At 51.2% G+C, this 19,700-nt stretch overlaps 1 protein-coding gene across 1 annotated transcript in view; it reads left to right on the forward strand.

Moving 5' to 3' along the window:
- Positions 1 to 9,965: 9,965 nt before the first annotated feature.
- CDS1 (CDP-diacylglycerol synthase 1) overlaps positions 9,966 to 19,700 on the forward strand; it is a gene marked incomplete at both ends in the record, with an annotated part of 35,947 nt that continues 26,212 nt past the window's right edge. The window contains one exon of the mRNA XM_084266813.1: positions 9,966 to 10,094. Coding sequence (XP_084122939.1) covers positions 9,966 to 10,094 — 129 coding nt within the window. The remainder of the gene's footprint in view (positions 10,095 to 19,700) is intronic.

The raw sequence follows: 19,700 nt of genomic DNA on the forward strand, positions 1-19,700 counted from the left end.
TCTGGTGACAGCCAAAGACAGAGGCATTGCTTCGCGGGCAGCCCCACTTGTGGACCCCCCCAGGGTTTGCCCTTCAGAGTGGGGCTATGACATGCTGCCAGCTCTAGCCGGGGAGTGCGCTTGAGACATCGACGTAGGGTTGATACCACTTTTGGGTATCTTTACCTTACTTTTTGGGTCAGACTGTGCAGGACTGGTTTCTTGTGGGTAACTTTCCACTTCCCAGTCAGGGGCAGATGCTGCGAGCTCTGCCTTCCCTGGGGGCTTCCAGTCACTTCTGGTGGCACACTGTCACTTTGCTGTGGTCCCCACATCCTGGCTGAATTTCTGTTTCTGTTTACACCGAAGCATACCCAGAATAACTGGGAAAGGAGCCTGAGACCGCAGTGAGACGAGCAGAAACAGGACCCAGCCATTGCCTTTTTAAAACAGCTTCAGGGGCAAGGAACATGCTGCAGACTGCTGCTTACAGCCACCTCTGTTGCCATTTCAATAACTCTTGGGCTTTCTGTAAATGGGATGCCCGAGTGATGTCCGTATCCTCAGTAAGGCAAAATATCTCGCTCCTTTTTGGAGCATCGGAAGCATTTGATGCTGGAGCAAAGTAGTTGTTATTTTTACTTTTGATTTGTGAACGTTGGTCCAGCCTGACCCCTGCTGGGGGAAAGCCAGGAGGAGAGGATTACAAGTGCAGAGTGTCTGTCTGTCTGTCTGTCTGGGATCCACGGCTTTATCAGAGACCATTCCCGGCGCAGTCCTGATCCTGAGCCCCTTTTCCACCCCAGGCTCTGCCCTCACATTATGCGCATGTTTTTATGATTTTTTTTTTTTTTTTTTTTTTTTTTTTAGAAAATCATATTTCAGCATTTTCCATCACATCAAATGCTGACAGGCCAAGTGAGAGGGACCTGGGGGTCCTGGGGAACAGCAGGATGACCATGAGCCAGCAATGTGTCCTCGTGGCCATGAAGGCCAGTGGCATCCTGGGGTGTATGAGAAGGGCTGTGCTTAGTAGGTTAAGAGAGGTCCCTCCCCCCCTCTGCTCTGCCCTGGTGAGACCCCACCTGGAATATTGTGTCCAGTTCTGGGCCCCTCAGTTCCAGAAGGACATAGAACTCCTGGAAAGAGCCCAGCCAGGGCCACCAAGGTGATGCAGGGAGTGGAACCCCTTCCTCATGAGGAGAGGCTGAGGGAGCTGGGCCTCTTTAGCCTGGAGAAGAGGAGACTGAGGGGTGACCCCATCAATGTCTATCAATATGTAAAGGGTGAGAGTCAGGAGGCTGGAGCCAGACTCCGCTCAGGGATGGCAGCGACAGGACAAGGGGCAGTGGGTGCAGCTGGAGCAGAGGAGGTTCCATGGGAACATAAAGAGGAATTTTGTCACTGGCTGCCCAGAGAAGCTGGGGAGTCTCCTTCTCTGGAGACATTCAAACCCACCTGGATGTGTTCCTGTGGGATTTAGTCTGGGTGATCCTGCTCTGGCAGGGGGGTTGGACTAGCTGATCTTTGGAGGCTCCTTCCAACCCCTCAGGGTCTGTGATCCTGTGGTTCTGACGGGACCGCATCGGTCCATTCAGACACGGTTACCCAGAGCCGCACACACTTCGTAACGCGACGTTTAAGGGAAGATCTCGTTGCTTCGCTTCAGCTTCGCTGTAACCACGCGCCGAGCGGCCTCAGCCGGCGCAGGGAGCGCTCGGGCAGCCGGACCCGGCGGGGCTCGGGAAGCCCCGGGCGGTGCCCCCGCAGCCGGCGGGTTCCCGGCGCTGCCGCCGTGCCCGCTCCGGCAGCTCCACCTAGCGAGGAGCGCTCTGCCCGGCCGGCCCTGCGCAGGACCCCGCAGCTGAAGTAAGAGAATCCGAGGGGGTTTCTCCCTTCTACCTACCTCCGGGCGTGTTCCTAACGCCTTTGCTCTTCCGAAATGATTCAGGCTGCGGTCATCTCTCGTGGAGACGTGGAGGATGCCGTTACCTTCTGAGCACGGCGGTACAGCGCCTGGATAAAGTGGGTCTTCCTGGGTTGGCATGCTGGGGATGTCTTTAATTTGCAGCTGCATTAGTTTGCCATCCTGGATCAAAGAGGCAGTCTGAAGATAAGGCTTGTTTGTGGGTTTCCTCCTCTCGCGTTGGCTTCGTGCTGCAGGTGCCGGGTAAGCCGGGAGCCATCTGGCACTGCAGCAGAAGCAGTAGAAAGCTGCTTGCTGTGGTTGCTCCCTGTTCCCGTTTCAGCTTTGCTCTTCCAGCAATACCTGACTGAGGACCGGCCCCTTTGGCCAGAGCCCCAGAAGGAGCCAAAAATGCTCAGAGGCAGAACTTGTGCCTCTTTTGGGTGACCAGCACCCAATCCTCCTGGTGTTGTAGATCTGGAGAGATTCCAGCCCCATCTGGATGCTGACCTGTGTGACCTGTCCTAGGGACCCTGCTTTGGCAGGGGGGGTTGGACTCGATCTCTTGAGGCCCCTTCCAACCCCTGCAGTTCTATGATTCTGTGATCCCTCCTTCCCTGTGATCTTAGCATGAGGCAGGCAGCTGGCTGAAGGATTTGGGGGATTGACCCCAGCTTCCTTGGCCCGTTTAGCACATGGAGCACATCCCTAGAAAAAGCCTGTTCAGGATCAAGTGCTTTTCTAACAAATCTGGCACCTCCAGGTAAGAAAAAGGAGGTGTAAGAAGAACTTGCTGAACTTGCTGCCCCTGTGTGTGCTGGCAGCTTTGGGAGAAGTGAGATCAGGATCCAGAGGGCCGTGGCATACATCCAGAAGTCACTAGTCAAGATCTTCTGACCACAATCCCAAAACCTTAAAAATGAGAAAGGGCCTCGAGTCTCTGTCTTTTGTAGCTCGTGTTTTCTTGGCTCTTTTTAGCTGAGGAGATGACACTTCTCTCAACCTGTGCCCCCCAAGGGAAGAGATCAGGGTCTCATGTAACACAGTTCCAATTCACAGGATTTGGGGAAAGACAAGAAGGATGCCACAGGTAGCACCAGTTAGTAATTCCTACTGTATTTTTGTCACCATACCTCTGGAAGATAACTCTCCCAGAATTCACCTGAGTGAACATGTAGGACCTTTGTAAAGCACAAGATGTACTTCAGCCTGAAGACTACTGCAACCAAATGGCAGCAAAGCAGGACTTTACAGGACAACCTTTCCAGATCGTGACTGTAATACTTGGCTTAATTGCATCCTGCTGACTGTTTGCCACTTATAAAATACACTCTGAGTGTGCCATAAAGCTCCGCCTGTCCCTTGAGGCACGATAGTAAGATGGTCTTGCTGGCAAAACAGAGTGATATTTCATAAACTGCTAAAAATCAATGGTGACTTGCTTGCTCATACCTTAGATGAACTTTTCTTATGAACTGGAAAGTAATAGGGTGGGGAATACTAGAGTTTGATTAAATTAAATGACATAAAACTTCTTGAAAGCGGTATGAGAAGGAGGGGAGCAAAGCAGTGACAGCGATCAGGGACAAGTGTGAGCAGTGCTCCATGCATCACCAATCAAGTAAACAGTAAATACTTCACGTGGAAGTGTTCCTCTGACCTGAAACTGGGAGAAGATGTTGCTGAAACTGCAGAACAGCTTTTGTCTTGGTATAAGAAGATGACAGAATACCCATTGATGGGACTGGGGCTCGGCCTCGTAGCTGACATGTGGGGTAAGCATCAACAGGATGAAATGGGGATTACTGGTAATATGGTGGGAAAGCCCCTTCCCCAAGAGCACAGCTGTCAGAGAGCTCGGTGGTCTGCTCAGTCACACCAGAATGACCTGAGGCTGAAGGGGGAAAGCAAGGTTTGGGCACAAGCAAAGTCCCCCTGAGCTCATGGGATTACCGCTTGCAGATGAAGGCTGTTAGATGCAGGCACCTGTGGTGTTTAGCCTGGTGCCAGCCGTGTGTGTGTATATATATATATATATATATAGAGAGAGAGAGAGAGATAAACAGATATATTCTCATGCCTGGGCTCTGTGCCACTGAAACCACTGGGAAGTGCACTGGACACAATGAGTTTGCTTGGCCAAGTTTCTCCTGTCAAGGAAGCTTTGCCAAATAAAGTGGTGGGAGCTGTGTATGTGGCAGTAGGTCTCCTCTTCCTGTCACCCGTCCTGCCTGCTGCAGGCTGTGGGTTCCTTGTCCTGTGAGGAACCAGGTGTCCCACCACCCCATGAGTCTCTGCCAGGCTGGTACCGCTCTGACAGTGCTGGTGAGCTGCTGTGTGGCAGCCCCAGCTGAAGGAACTGTTGTGTGTCTGCTGAGGCCTTTTTAAAAGCATCTTATAAAACTTCCTGAAGACTAGTTCGCTCTTCAGTCCTGCCCCAAACACTCAGGGAGTAAGCTGATTTCTCTAAAGGCTGGAGACTGAATTTGGTGGGGAACAGCTGATGCTGTCGATGCTACGTTTTGTGGGACTCGTCTAGAACGCAGCCGACCCCTCTTTTCTCCCTGTCAGTCACTTGCACTGGGACAGAATGGTGCTGTCAGTGCCTTCAAACACCCCAGTGACTGCCCCTTCAGCCTTACCCAGCTGGACTTGCAAAGGTATAGTCTCTACCCCTTCATCATCCAGCCTGTTTCCTCATCAGGCTTTCTCCCCACCTTTTTCCATGCCCACACACTCCTTGCCAGCAGTGAAGAGCTGCAAGCTGATAAATTACAGTATTCCAAACCAAGGTTTGTATTAAAAGAAAGGATCTGCATGGATAACATAACATAGAGTGCAGCACGTGAAGTCACTCGGGAAGGGTGTGTTGCAGATTCATGGCATGCTCAGACAGCCGAAACAAGTAAATTCAGGAATTAATCTCACATCTTATATGAAAACAGCAGCAGCTTGCCAAACACCCACCACATATGAGCCCTTTATTTTTTGGGGGGGGTAAAAAGCAAGAGCATCCCAGGGATTATGGTAGGTGGAAGGATCAGGAACAGCTCTGTAGCTGTTCAAAACTCAGCCGCTTGGACCAAACAGAAGGTGACAGCTGCCTGGGGCAGAGGTTTCTGAAGCCAGACCTTTCACAGTGGTCACTTAGATTACGTTTCTCAGGCTTCAGTGCTTAATTTGGAAATAATGAGGTCAGCTTGTTTTGTTGTTTTGTTTTTTCTGGCATACGAGCAGCCTGCTTTGTAAAGTTCAGATGTGCAAATAATTCTGGGCCACAAATACCATCATGGACTACGATGTTTTTATGCCAAACTAGGAAATGTAAACAGATTATGTGACGTGTTAACTAAACACAAAAGAAGACCTCAGTGCTGTCAGTGGGTTTAAGTTACTGAGCTATAGACATGTATGCTCTACTCAGGATGCCTCAGCAAAGCATCGTTGACTTTCAACCTGTGTTAAACCCAGCAAGGCAGTGTTAGAGCTCATGTAGAGGGGGAAAAGCAGCGTCCCAATTCACTCATATGGTCTTATATTCCAGCATGCCTTTCCTTCCCCCCCCACCAGCACCTGAGTCTTAGAGTTGGAGGAGGATTCATCTCCGAGCGCGCCGGTTGTGTAACAATGAGCTTTTGACCTGGAATTTCGGCTTCAAGCGTATCCCAAGCCCCTGGGCTGGGGTGCCCTGCTCCCACGCGCTGTCTCAACGCGGCGCCAGGCAGTGTTTTGCAGCTCCTGGTTTTGTCAGGGGAGCACAGGGTATTAATAGCTCGCCTTGTGCTTTGGAGAACAAACAGCGGGAGCTGAGACTGTTGGATCTCTGTTCTCTCTGCTTCCTTCTGGCTGGGGGTTATCCTCTTTAGAATGATCTAGGGGGGGCAAAACCAACTATAAATTGGTTATAGGCAGCACATTATGATGTTCATAAATAATATTCTCTGAGGGTTATATTATCTTGATAACATTAGGTAATATTATCAAGCTGCTCTTGACATCACTCGACATTGCTGTCCATGCTGATTGGTGGGTACGGATGTTTTCCACTTGTCTGCCTTGTTCTACACAGTAGTAGGAATCCCTTTAAACCCACCCCCCAAAGCTGCAAATAACTTCTGTTTCCACGACTGCCTGCAACTGGGCTCCTCAGCATCACATCTGTGTGTTTTGAGATCGGTACCTTCTGTCCCTCACCCCCTCCTGAGCAGAGATGGGGACCAGTTCCTTCCATGTGCAGCGGTGAAGCTGCTCCAGTCTGCTTCTGTCCCGAGCCAAGGGGCTTTTTGTTGGCCAGCCCCGAGCTGGCTGCCTTTTGGGAGGCTGGATGGGGCTTACGTAAGTGCTTTAATGCAGGGCTTATATAACTGTTTTAATGTCAGGGCTTTAGTTTTGCATCTGTACGAGGAGAACTCTCCCTTCCCAACATAAATCGAGGCACGCAGGAGAGAGGCAGCTCCTGGCTGAGCAGGCAAGGCTGTCTGCTGGGGGGAACTGGGGCGTGAGGTAGGGAGGGAACACGGCCAAGGCAGGTGATGGGTCTTAATTTTGGGTACCTGGGGGAAGTGCTGTGATGTGATTTTTAGTGGCTTCCCTGTGCTGCAGGAAATGTTGCGCCAGGTTGCTGAGGTTTGGGTTGTTTGCTGGCTAAATTCACATGGGGATACAAGAAGAAGGGAAAGGCAGGCCAAAGCCTCCAAGTCCTCACACATCAAGACACTGTGCTTCCCTGCAAGAGGGGTGATAACATTTGCATGTCAGAAGAGTCAGCAGCTCACACACTGATACCTTGGTGTGCAGAAAACATGGTGGTTTCACGCTGTGTAACCAGGCAGGGTCACCACGTTTGGAGAAGGGATGTTGCATTCCAGCCAGTGTAGTTACCTGCCCCAAAGGAACCTGAGTAACAGGGTGTCTACTTGGAAAATTCCCATCCAACCAGTCTAACCAGCTGCAGCTTCAGAGACTCACTGGGCTGCAAAAGACTGCGACCAAGAAGCGGGACAAACACACTTCCATGCTCTGCTTGCTCCCTAAGCCCTTTGCCCCACAGATCTCCTGAGAGCCCCTTGCTTTTTCCTCTGGGCTGAAGACCTTGAAAAGCTTTGCAGGAATACTTTACCATCCCTCCTCACATTTCTGAGCACTCCATGGGTGAAAAGGTCCATGGCAGCAGCAGGAGCTGGGAGAGAGAAGGGCTGGGTTCCCTCCTGATCCTGCCAGAGCCTGGTTCTTGTTTTTAATTCTCTCTCTCCTGGTGGCCCTGCCCAGAAGATTGCTTATTCCCTCACTCCACTATCACCAGTCATTCATTGCTTGCTCTCTTTCTCATTCCCAAAATGCAGTGACTCACCTTCTTGCATTGCCTTGCCTCAGCCCATTAAAATGTTTCAAGTACTTCACCTTTTCCTCCTTCACCACGACTGTTACTTTTCTTCCATCACACTATTTCCTCACCAAGTGTTTTCCCTCTGAGCTTTCCTAGGTGAATTCTTCTGCCCTTCGCTGGTTAGATTAAGGATGGAACAAGGATGTAGGAGAAATGGAGGATCCTACACCTTTCCTGGATGAGATGTCAAGATCCCACAGGTGGGACCTGCAAGCCTGGATGTCAGCTGCAGCTGCCTCAGGTGGGAAAGCTGGGGAGACCAGACAAACCACTTATTTGATAGGCTTTCCTCTGGACATCTAGTGCTACTGAAGGGCCAAGAGGGTAAATGTATGTCTTTCTTACCCTCAAGGTAAGGGACACCGTGGTTTCTTCAGGTTCAGATTAGATGTTAGGGAAAAATTTTTTACTGAAAGAGTTGTCAGGGCCTGGAACAGTCTGCCCAGGGAGGCGGTTGAGTCACCATCCCTGGATATGTTTTAGAAAAGGGTAGATGAGGTACTCAGGGATATGGTTTATCTTAGGATGGGAACGGTTGGACTTGATCTTGAAGGTCTTTTCCAACCTTGTGATTCTGTGATTCTTCTCAAAGCTTTGCTGGAGGAATGTTCTTGAGGGAAAACTCCATAGTAGATACTGAGGGAGCAGAGAGTGGAAAGGACACCTTGTTACGCATGGGGACCCACTCTGCACCCAGCTCACCCGGTATGGTTTGGGTTTCTTCCCTGCCATGGAACTATTTCCCATGCTTGTGTATTCTGACAGAGGAGAGCTGAGGTTTAACTCCTTTTCTCCCCATGACATTTCACTGATGGAGAAAATGATTGAAAATTACGCTTAGTAAGAGTGGCTGCATGGCCATATCGCTGATGTGCAGTCGGGTTTCTGGTTTGCCTTCTCCTGGAGCAGCCCTTCTCTTAGTGCACCAGGCTTTCACACGTGCTTGGGGATGCTGCAGACACGCTACCTCCTGATGCTGTCAGTGGTGCTCAGAAAACCCTTCACAGGAATGTCTTGTTTTCCCAAGCACCGGAGGGTCGTCACTTCTTGGCAGCAGTGTTGGAGTAGGTTTATCAATGCCATCATCCATCTCTGCTCGCAGCCGCTTGCAACTTCCTCAACTGTGGTGTTGTCATTAAAAACATGCCAAGCATACCTTTGGAGGAAGATAATAGTAGTGTTTACATAATAGAAATAAAACCAGTCAAGCTCAGTGAGACTAGTCACCATAGGGATAATGTAAAGGACAGCAGACGAGGCCTGATGCTGCCATGCAAAGAGGTGCTGGCCCTGCTTGCAGACACCTAAGGTGGACACCAAGGTGGCATTTAGACTGCATGGGAATGCCCCGGAGCAGCTGGCTGTTGCCACGGCCAGACTGTCAGTAGCCAGACAAACACAGTACACTGGGATGGGTGCTGTAACAGGGAAGCCAAAGGAATTCAGCAGGCTCTGGGAAGTGAAGGTAGTGCCTGCTCTCCTGGTCACCCGTCAGCAGTGTGTCAGAGCTGAGAGGCACTCCGATACGATCTTCTGAACTGGATGAGAGGGCCAGGACAACACCAAATCATGGCAAGACTTGGCAGACATATGTGATCTCCAGGCAGCTCATGGTCATGATGTTCCTAAGGGTCTGCTTGTCCTGCTTTGTCACATACCCAGGCCTGTCCCCAGCATCTCCAGCATAGGCGCAGCTTGGGTGGAGAGGGCCCATCGCTCACACCCACCCTCTGCACACCTCCTGGGATAGCCCATCTAGTAAAATAGTGGCTCTTTGGAGAGGAAGATTGAGCTGCTGGTGTAAATGTGTTACAGAGCGTGTGTAACTGCCCTCGCAGAGAGTTCTTTTTCCACTATGAGCTCTGAGGCAGGTGTGTTACACTCCTGTACAGGCCAGTGGCACCATGGCAGCAGGGCATGCAGCATGGTGGGGCAGGACTGGGGCAGGCACCAATCTTGCCTCTTTAAACGGACGCAGGGCAGGTGGGTTTGAGTGGAGCTCAGCTCAGCTCAGCTCAGCACAGCACTCCTCACACACCCAGCCATGCCTGCCCCAGTCCCCGCCGGTGTTGACACGAAGAGGTCCCACGGCTTTGCGTGGTGACGCCCTCGTCTCACCAGGGCTCTCACCGGAGGACTGCGGGCACGCAGCACTCCTGACCCCCGGGAGAAAACAACCTCCTTGATGCCCACGCCCGGGTGGCGGGGAGGGTGCGGGGAGGCACAAGGCGCGCCCGCCTCACTCCACCTCGCCGCACCAGCCAGCGGCCGCGGCCCGACGGGAGGCACCGCCGCGGGCTGGCACTGGGCAGGGCCAAGTCGGGCCGGTCGCCGCCCCCGCCCGCTACCGGCCGCCGGGCCCGGCCCCGCTCCGCCCCGCTGCGCCGGCCGGAGGCGGGGACAGGGCCGGGGGCGGAGCGCCGGGCGCACCTGGGCCACACCGCCCTGCCCGCTCTGCCCCAGCCGCCGTGGGGACGCGGGCGCTTCTGTGCTCCCGGGGCGGTGGGGTCCGGCCGCGCCCCCGAGCCGTGGCGGTGCCCGCAGCCAGAGCTCCCCCTTCCCCGGGGGGGTACGGCGCTAGGCTACTCAGGGGAGGAGGTGAAGGAGGAGGAGGAGGCGGCGGCGGCGGCGGCGGCGGCCGGGCTCCGCGGCGCGGCCTCCGCGCCCTCCTCGCCCCGATCGGGCCGGCCCCGCATGCGCCCGCTCGCCGCTGACTGGGAGTTGAGCTCCCGCGGCGCGATGTCTGCACGGCGGCGGAGGGCGGCCGCCGAAGAGGAGGAGGAGAAGGAGGAGGAAGAGACAGCGGAGGCGGGTAGCGACAAGGTGAGGGTGTGCGGCCGCGGGAGCAGGTATGCGGGCCGGGGGGCGGGGTGGCGGGAAGCCGCTCTCCTTCCTCTCAGGGATCGCCGGGCCCGGGCTGCTCCCCCGGCCTGAGGCAGAAACCCCCCGCGGCCGCTCTCCGCGGCGGGAGCGGGGAGAGGGCGGCTTGCCGAGCGGCCTCAGTGCCCGCAGCGTGAGGGGAAGTGCGGGGCCCGCCCGCGTCCAGCCCCGCCGCCCTCATCTCTCCGGGCCCGCACCCTGTCAGGCTGCGCGTCGCCGTTCGCCCCTTGCCGAAGCGGCCGGGCAAAGAGCGGGCTGCAGCGCCGTGGGGCGCGGAGGCGACGGCGGGCTGGGGAGTGAGGGGGCGGGGGGGTGAATCTACCCCGGTTAAAGGCCGTGTCAGCACTTCCCTAGCAAACTGTTCCTGCTTTATGGCTTTTGAAGCGATAGGCATTCACCTCTGGCCCGGGAAGGACTTACAGTAGGGCATTTCTGCTAAGGCAGGAGGTTTTGGAGCTGGGAGGTCTGTGCGTCAGGTTCATCATAGTGGCAAAACCAGCCACAGTGCTGTTCTTTTGTTTGCTGTGCTGCTCGGGCTTAGCCCCGCAAAAGCTCAGCACGTCGAGGCAGTCGAGTCGTCCGGATGAAACGTGTTCTGCTTTTGGTAGCTGGAATTGAAAAAGGAGGAGAAAAAAAAAACCCACCCCCAAAAAAACCCCTACAGAGCTTTGTGATTGCCAGGTGGAGTTTGCGAGGCGTGGTGGAGGGCTTCTGAATCAGTGGCTGGACCTGTGTGGATGGATGCTGGAAGCTGCACGACGGGCAGCCTGCCTTAGGTGTTGTGGCAAGGAATTGGAAAGCGAAACTCCAATAGTCGGTTTTTATTCCGGGCTTCGGTTGCCTGAACTGGCAGCTGAGGAACTCAAAAAGTCCCAGTACTGCACCGTGTTGAGGGCAGTGACCAGTTAAGGTAACGTTTAAGCTATGCTTGTGCAGAGATGTAGGTGGGAATTAACTTTTAAATAGGGTTGATGGTAGCAGTGTGGTCAGACAGCTGTTTTACTGTGGAGTTGTTCAGCTCTGCTTTATTTTTACAGCCCAAGTTTATTTCTGAGGTGCAGAGTGAGCCGCCTTCAAAGAATTCTTCCCATTCAAAGCCTCTGGACCTCAAAAGGATGTACCTAAAGCTTGCTAATATTGGTTTGTTTGCGTGATTTCTAGAGAGAGAAACACTTTTGCTTATAGGCTTCGTGCACTTTTACTTTAGCCACTCGACATTTTAGCATTTCATCCGGTTTCAGATGGTGCTGAACAGGAAGGACTCTTGTGGGATCACAGAATTGTAGGGGCTGGCAGGGCCCTTGATGCAGCAGGGATGTTGGTTGCACAGCATGAATCTCTGTATGCATACATTTGTGGCAATTGCTTGAACTGTTAGATGCAGAAGGCCTTTTCTGCCCCACAGAAGACTTTCTGGTGGATTATTTAACCCCTTGTTCCCGTTTTTCAACCCATCTGTGATGTGCACAGCACTGGTGACCCTTGCCATGGCTCACAGGCGACGTTAAGGATTGATTTTGCTTATCAGGCTGTTGGTTATTACAAAGATAAACCAGTGTTTTGTGCTGAGTTCTGTCAGCAGGTCACGGTTTGGGTCTCTGTTTTGCATGTGAGTACACAGTGGTGTCTGCTGTAGGTGATGGGGTGGCTTTCCACCTGATCACCTGGATTCACAGGTGCCACACTATACCCTTTTAGATGGTTATCTCTCTGCTCTGCCTCTTGCCTGACCTTCACAGCAAGGGACAGCTTGTTGTCCTTTAGTTATTCTGAGATAACCTATTTGGTGTGGTAATTGTGTATTTTGACCCAAAAACTTGTTCTATTGTTCATAACTACTTAATATTGCTAGATGATCTTTAATGTCCTTTCCAACCCACCCCATAGGATGGCCACCGTGCAGCGGGTTTCCGCTGCTTCCTAGCACACAGTACCAGAACATCACCCTCATCCTGGCTTGTAATGAACAGAGAACCTGGTTGCCTCCTTTCACAGGGTAACCCTTTGTGCTGCTGCTGCTCTTGCTGACCCAATTAATTCAGACTTCCAGATAAGTACAGGTGACATGCTTTAAATCACCTTGTTTGCCAGGGACACGCTCTGTGTTTGCTGGGGAGCTCCACAGGCACTAAATGTGTCTGGAGGGTTTTACCTTCTGTACTTCCAGTCCTGTTTTCACTATGTAAGCTGATAGTTTTCATGTTATGCTTACTATGCCCACAGCTGCTCATTTTCTACTGAATTTAATTGAAACTGGTGGGTTTTTTCTTCTCATTTGCATGTTGGGTGGTGGTTCCCTCCCCTCCCCCCCCATCACCACCTGGAAACACCTGGTAGCCGTTTCTACGTCTGTATCATTTCAAATACAGGTTAACTTCCTTGGTTTTGTGTGAAGGGATGGTGTGTCCTTTGTGAACTTGCTTCCTGGAGCTTCTTCCTGAAGCTCCCAAGCTCTGCAAGGCTTGGTGATTTCCATTGGTGAGCTGATGAGTTTTTACAGAGTCCCCATGCCTTTTCCCTGTAGGACTTTACAGCTTCTTCTTTGTCTTGTCCTATGGCAAGTTTTTTCAGTTCTCCCTTTCTTATTTGCTGCTGCTTGCCCTGGACACTCTTTTTCCAACAATATCTTGTCAAAGCTCCTTCACAAATACTCTGCAGCCCTGGGGAGCAAGAGGAAGGGTTTGGCATTGAAATATTTAATATGTATAAGTCAGTTAAAGTTTTACAGGTCGGTTTGTGTGTGTGTGTTCACGCTTTAAAAACTCCAGTCATTTGCTTTCAAATGCTTAAAAAGTATTAGTATGGTCACTGCTTAGTAAAGAATGCAATCCCAATGATTCCTTTTTGTACTGTGCAGGGTTGTTGGGAGTAGGACTGGGGTGTGGGGGGGTGAGTAGTGGAATCATGTTGCGTTGCTGGTCCGTGGGAACAAGTGCTTGTTTGCCTAGGGTCATTGTTAATTATTTGTAACTAAAACAAGCTCAGAATCACTGCCTGCTGTTTCTCCTATTGAAAAAGCTGTTTCTGTTCCACTAGAGAGCCTTTCCAGGGAATCAATTGCTAGGTAAGTTGTTGAGACCTGTGGACCTGGGTTTGATACCTGAACGTGCTTGGAGATAAATAAATCTCTGGGTGGCAGTGTGGGTTATAGTGGAACAATGGAGTTTGTCATGGGTCACTTAGTTACTCCATTTGACTGACTTCTGTAGGATTATCCAGAAAATGGATCTGTATTTTCCACAGAGAAGCCTGACTTCTCTGCTGTGTGATAATAATAAGGGCTGACTGTTTCCAAACCTCTGTTTTCTTGGAAGTGGTGGTGAGTTAGTCCAGGCGCAGGCAGCAATGCGGACACATCTGTGGGTTGCAGGCTCCCAGTCGGTGTGTGTCGTTCCCTTGCTTGTGTGTCTGCATATGTTGGGCTTTAAGAGCTTGGAAAGAAAAGGCTTCATTATTCAGGATGTCCCAGCACTTTGATATCTTGACGTCAGAGGAAGGTATCAAGGTACATCTAATTGAATACGCTCGTTGTGGTTTAACCCAGCTCAAGCAACCACACAGCTGTTCGCTCGCTCCCCCACCCCAGGGAGAGAATTGGGAGGGGGGGTGCTGGAGGTAAAACTTGTGGGTTGAGATAAAGACAGTTTAATATGATAGACAAGGAAGATGATAACAGAATATACAAACAAGTGATGCACAGAACAATTGCTTACCACCCATGCACAGCCAGTTCCCAAGCTGCAGTCTAAACCCCTGTCCAACTCCCCCAGTTAGATGCTGAGTATGATGTCATATGGTATGGAATATCCCTGGCTGTGTCCCCTCCCAGCCTCCTCGCTGGCAGGGCAGCGTGAGGAGCTGAGAGGTCCTTGACTTGTTGTAAATGCAGCCTAGCAACAACCAAACCCTCAGTACGTTACCAACATGATTCTCATCCTAAATCCAACACACAGCACTGTACCCACTACTAGGAAGAAAATTAACTCAATCCCAGCTGAAACGAGAACAGTGCTACAGTGTGGAGTAACCAAACTCTTGACTTCTTTGTGAAACTTGTGAGAGAGACTGCAGAAAGGTCAGGAGGAGAAAACTTACTTTAAGTAAAACCTGTACAGGTAAAATGACATCCTTAAATTCTTTTGTGTGCGAACTTTTTTCGTATAAGCTGTCATCATACTCTCAGTTGCTGTCTTCTCCAAGAAAAACATATTTGTGGTGTACTTCCAAGTTCCTTATTGTGTCCTGGAAAAAAAAAATTGCAAGACAAGTAGTCAAAGAAGGTGATCCTCCCCCTCTATTCTGCCCTGGTCAGGCCCCACCTGGAGTGTTGTGTCCAGTGCTGGGCTCCCTGGGACAAAAAAGCCAGGGATCTCCTGGAGAGAGTCCAGCGGAGGCTGCGAAGGGGGTGAAGGGCCTGGAGCATCTCCCCTGCCAGGAAAAGCTGAGTGAGCTGGGGCTGTTCAGCCTGGAGAGAAGCAGCCTGAGAGGGGATCTGATCAATGGGGATCAATAGCTGAAGGGTGGGACACAGGGGGACATGGGCAGCCTCTTCTCAGGGTCTGTGGGGACAGGACAAGGGGCCGATGGCCTCAAGTTGGAGCAGGGGAAGTTCCACCCCAATGTGGGGAAGAACTTCTTCCCGGTGAGGGTGAGGGAGCCCTGGGACAGGCTGCCCAGGGGGTGTGGAGTCTCCTTCTCTGGAGAGATTCCAGCCCCATCTGGACGCCGACCTGTGTGCCCTGTCCTAGGGACCCTGCTTTGGCAGGGGCTTGGACCCCATGGGCTCTGGAGGGCCCTTCTGACCCCTGTGAGTCTGTGATTCTGAACATTAAAATTAGAACAAAACCTTACAACTAAGCCAATCTTTGTGTACTTGGGAAATTATGAAAACCAACGAGCATGGTAGTGTGTCAGGCGTGTTTATTACACACAGAGATGTTTGTAGTGTGTAAAGACCCCATCCTGTTTGCCTTCTTCCCTGTACTTGTTAAGCCTGCATCATCTCAGGCTTGTTGGCCTTGTATTCTGTGAGCTGATCAGATAGGTTCACTTGAAGGAACATGTGTGTTCAACTGAAGAGAAGCAAGGCAATGACCTCATTGCAACATTTATCTGTTACAGAGATTTGGGTTGTGAATCAATATGAGTGGCATGTGTTCTGTGTGTAAAAGGCTTTGTTACCTGCAGTTTGAGAACTCTAGAAAAAAAAAATGAGAACACCTCGGATAAAACATTTTATTTGGAGTTGGACTTGAAAGGTGTCTTAGTCACTTAGAGCCCTAGAATGTTTTAGGTTAGAAGGGACCTTCCATGCCCATCTAGTCCAACTCCCTGCAGTGAGCAGGGACATCTTCACTAGAGCAGGTTGCTCAGAGCCCCATCCAGCCTGACCTTGAATGTCTCCAGGGATGGGGCGTCCACCACCTCTCTGGGCACCCTGGGCCAGTGTCTCACCACCCTCAGAGTGAAGAACTTTTTCCTAATTCACAACCTAAATCTCCCCTTTCCCAGTTTAAACCCATCACCCCTCATCCTATCGCTCCATGCCCTTGGGAACAGTTCTTCCCCAGCTTCCTACAGGCACCTTTCAGCGACTGGAAGGTGCTATAAAGTTGTTCCCCCTCCCCCCCCGCCCCGAAAGGCTCTTCTCCAGGCTGAACCAGCCCAACTCTCCCAGCCTGGCTTCACAGCAGAGCTGCTCCAGCCCTTGGATCATTTTTGTGGCCTCCTCTTGTGCTGAGGGCTCCAGAGCTGGACCCAGCACTGCAGGTGAGGCCTCCCCAGAGCAGAGCAGAGGGTCAGAATCCCCTCTCTTGGTCTGCTGGCCACACTCCTGGGGATGCAGCCCAGGATACATTTGGCTTTCTGGGCTGCAGATGCACATTGGTGGCTCATGTGCAACTTCTCACCCACGAGTCCCCCCAAGTCCTTTTCTTCAGGGCTGCTTTCCAGCACATCATCTCCTGACCTGTATGGATAATAGGGGCTGTCCCAACCCAGGTGCAGGGCCCTGCACTTGACTTTGTTGCCCACCTGGGCCCACTTCTCCAGCCTGTCCAGGTCCCTCTGGATGGCATCCTGTAGGATGTACGAGTTCTGCCATTTTCACTTAATACCCCTCACAGGCCCTTGTTGTCACTTGTGTTTTCAGCTTGATCAAATCCCAGACCTGAAGAGCAGGAGAAGGAAGGGCTATTTGATTTTACACTGAGCTCCAAATCTGCTTCTACAAGGTCAGGTTGAAGTAGTAAGACTTTTTTTGGCAGGCTTTGACAACTATCACCTTAGTGTTTCCTTCTGTAAAGATTGTTGTTATTTGTGGCTATAAACAGGGATGTTTACAATCAGTCATGTAAAATAATTAAGAAAACAATTGGCAAGGAAGACTTGTTCCCCCAGTGATGGGGTTCTCTAAGCACTTCATGATGCAGAAGACAATTAGCTAGCTTTTAGCAAAGAATTTCCTCTTTGGCTTCTGACTTTGCAAATTAATTGCCTTATTCAGGAAATGGCTGTGGTCATTTTGGCAATTAGCTGGAAAATAAAGTACTTGAGGTCATTTATGAGTTATGTTACAAAGGGGACTTGAAGGTAGTTGGGGGTTTGGCTCCCACTGGTTATTGTATGTAAGGCTAAAAGATGACCAAATACACCGAGTGGCTGCACCTCGAGTGCTGGGTCCGGTTCTGGGCTCCTCACCATAAGAAGGACATTGAGGTCCTGGAGCTTGTCCAGAGAAGGGCAACCAGGCTGGGGAAGGGGCTGGAGGGCAAATCCTCTGAGGAGCAGATGAGGGAGCTGAGGGTGTTCAGCCTGGAGAAGAGGAGGCTGAGGGGAGACCTTCTCCCCACCTCCACTGCCCTGCCAGGAGGGTGCAGAGAGGTGGGCGATGGTCTCTTCAGCCAGGGGACAGGAGATGGGACGAGGGGGAATGGCCTCAAGCTGCCCCAGGGCAGGGTCAGCTCAGATGGGAGGGAAAAGTTCTTCCCTGGCAGAGTTGTGGGGCTGTGGCACAGGCTGCCCAGGGAGGGGGCTGAGTCCCCACCCCTGGGTGTGTTTAACAGATGGGGAGATGAGGTGCTCAGGGTTTAGCACAGGACAGGGACAGTTGGACTTGATGATCTTAAAGGTCTTTTCCAACCTGTTGATTCCATGAAGTACTGTACAACTTGGAGGTTGCACCAGCCAAGCTTCCAGTAGCAGCAATATGAACCACAAGTTACTGAAAGACACATCAGGTGAACACAGATTCATTCCTCAAGGTGTTCAGATACTCTGGAAGATGCCCCACACCCATGAATTCAGGTGTTTCAGACAGCAAATCTAAACCACTGCTTCCACTGGGGCGTGTGACAACTGTGTGTTAAATACCAGAGGGATAAAACTAAGTAGAATTTTAAATTACTTTTAACACTGAAACACCAGTTGAGTGTGGAAACATCTTCTGCGTTACCAAAAGCCCCAAAATGGAACAAAAAAGATTGGGGGTATTCTTACTTCTGGATGCTTAAGAGAGAGAACATCTCTGTCCTGTGCAAACAGGGATTAAGATTAAAGATGCTGAGTTGTGGCTTTAGGGCCAGGATTACTGCCCATCATCCACACACTGAGTCCTAGTGCCTTCTAGCACTGCACGTAGCTTGTCACGCTCCAGTCCATGGCAGAGTAGTTGGGATGTGGCTTTGGGAGGGTCCTGTGATTTCCCTCTCCCCAGTCACATCTGTAGCTGCTTTCCTAAGCTGTGGTTCAACACTATAATAAACATCTCTGAGTGACAAGGTTTCAATCATGGTGATATAAAAATAGATCAATATTGTTTGATTTTTCCAGATGTTTTACGGACTTCCTGAAGTTTGGACCACACACACAGTACATTCTCTTTTTACATCTATTAATTATAGACAGTGTAAAATAATTATTATTCATGTGTGGGTTTTCAAGGAATAGGAGAAGCATGGATCGTGTTCTTTCAAATAAGTAAACGATGTAAAAGCCATTCAGGAATTTAACCTTGGAGCTGAGTGTGGCCTAACATGTTAAAGGAAAATTACTCTTCCTGCTGTTACCTGTTTCCCTTGTGCCACCTCATGATCTTGGATTCTAAAAAGATAAAAGCAATTTAAAAATCAGAAGGATGGAGTTTTCCCTTGGAGTGGTGTCACTGGGGCTGTTCAGTCTGGAGAAGAGGAGGCTGAGGGGAGACCTTACCACTCTCTACAACTACCTGAAGGGAGGTTGTGGTGAGCTGGGGGTCAGCCTCTCTTTACAGGTAACCAGTGACAGGACAAGAGGGAATGGCTGCAAGTTGTGCCAGGGCAGGTTCAGGGTAGAAATGAGGAGAAATTCCTTCTCCCAAAGAGCAGTTGGGCATTGTGGAAGGGGCTGCCCAGGGAGGGGGTGGAGTCACCGTCCCGTGGGGTGTCTGAGGAAAGGTTGAATGAGAACCTGAGGGACATGGGTAACAGAGGTGTGGGGGGGGGACAGCTGGACTAGATCTTGGAGGTCTTTTCTAACCTTGATGATTCTGTGGAGAGAGCGTGGTGGGTGGCCTGGGGAGGTGGGAGTCCTCTTGCAGCACCATGGCCAGCGCCTGGGGGCCAGCCTGACCCCAGCCCTCCCACAGCCACTTGGTGCAGCTCCTGGCTGTGGGCTTAGGCCTTGACTTGGGAAGGTCTTACCTTTTCCTCCCAGATGTCAGTCACAGAGGTGTAACCTCCTGGTAGAGGCCGAGGGGTTGAGAGGAAAAGGCAGTAGCCTATAAACAGAGGAGCTGTGTGATGGTTGGGATCATAGGCTGTTTTAGTTCTCTGGTGGCTTATGCAGGGTATGGGGAGGTGTATCTCTGCTGTCTTACAACTTGCCAAAAATTAAGGAAAAAGAACAGAGATGAGAAAGTTGGAAAGAGAGAGGGAGAATCATCACAGAATCTTTAAGGTTGGAAAAGATCTCTAACATCATCAAGTCCAACCATCTGTCCAACACCACCATGTCAACTAAACCATGTTCTGGAGCCTCATGTCTACATATGTTTTGGACCCCTCCACCACCTCTCTGGGCAGCCCAGTCTGAGGCCTGACCACTCTTTCAGTGAAGAAACTTTTCCTAATGTCCAATCTGAACTTCCCTTGACACAACTTGAGACAGTTTCCTTTTCTCCTAGTGCTAGTTACTTGGGAGAAGAGACCAATCCCCACCTTGCTACAACCTCCTTTCAGGTAGAAAGATCCAGAGGAAAGAAATAGTATAGCTGTGGGGAAAAAAGTGTCCAAGCACAGCTACATCACAGTCCCCAGAGCTGTTAAGAACTGGTGAACCTGAGGTGGTGGGGCAGACTTGAAGCTCTTTGGGATCCTGGAGAGGTGAGGCAAGTCAAGAAGTTCAGATCTCAAGAGAGCCAGACAGTGAACTATAGAGACAGCTCTCTGCCTTACTGCTGTGCCAGGGTGAGTGCAGCCTTCTGACTCCCTGGGGATGTTTGTACCATTAGAACAAGTGAAGTAATTCATCAACAGCTTCAGTGTTGGCTTTAGCTGAGGAAAAAGAGCCTTG

Source organism: Gallinula chloropus (genome assembly GCF_964237585.1).
Source record: "Gallinula chloropus genome assembly, chromosome: 7".
Classification (NCBI taxonomy): Eukaryota; Metazoa; Chordata; class Aves; order Gruiformes; family Rallidae; genus Gallinula; species Gallinula chloropus.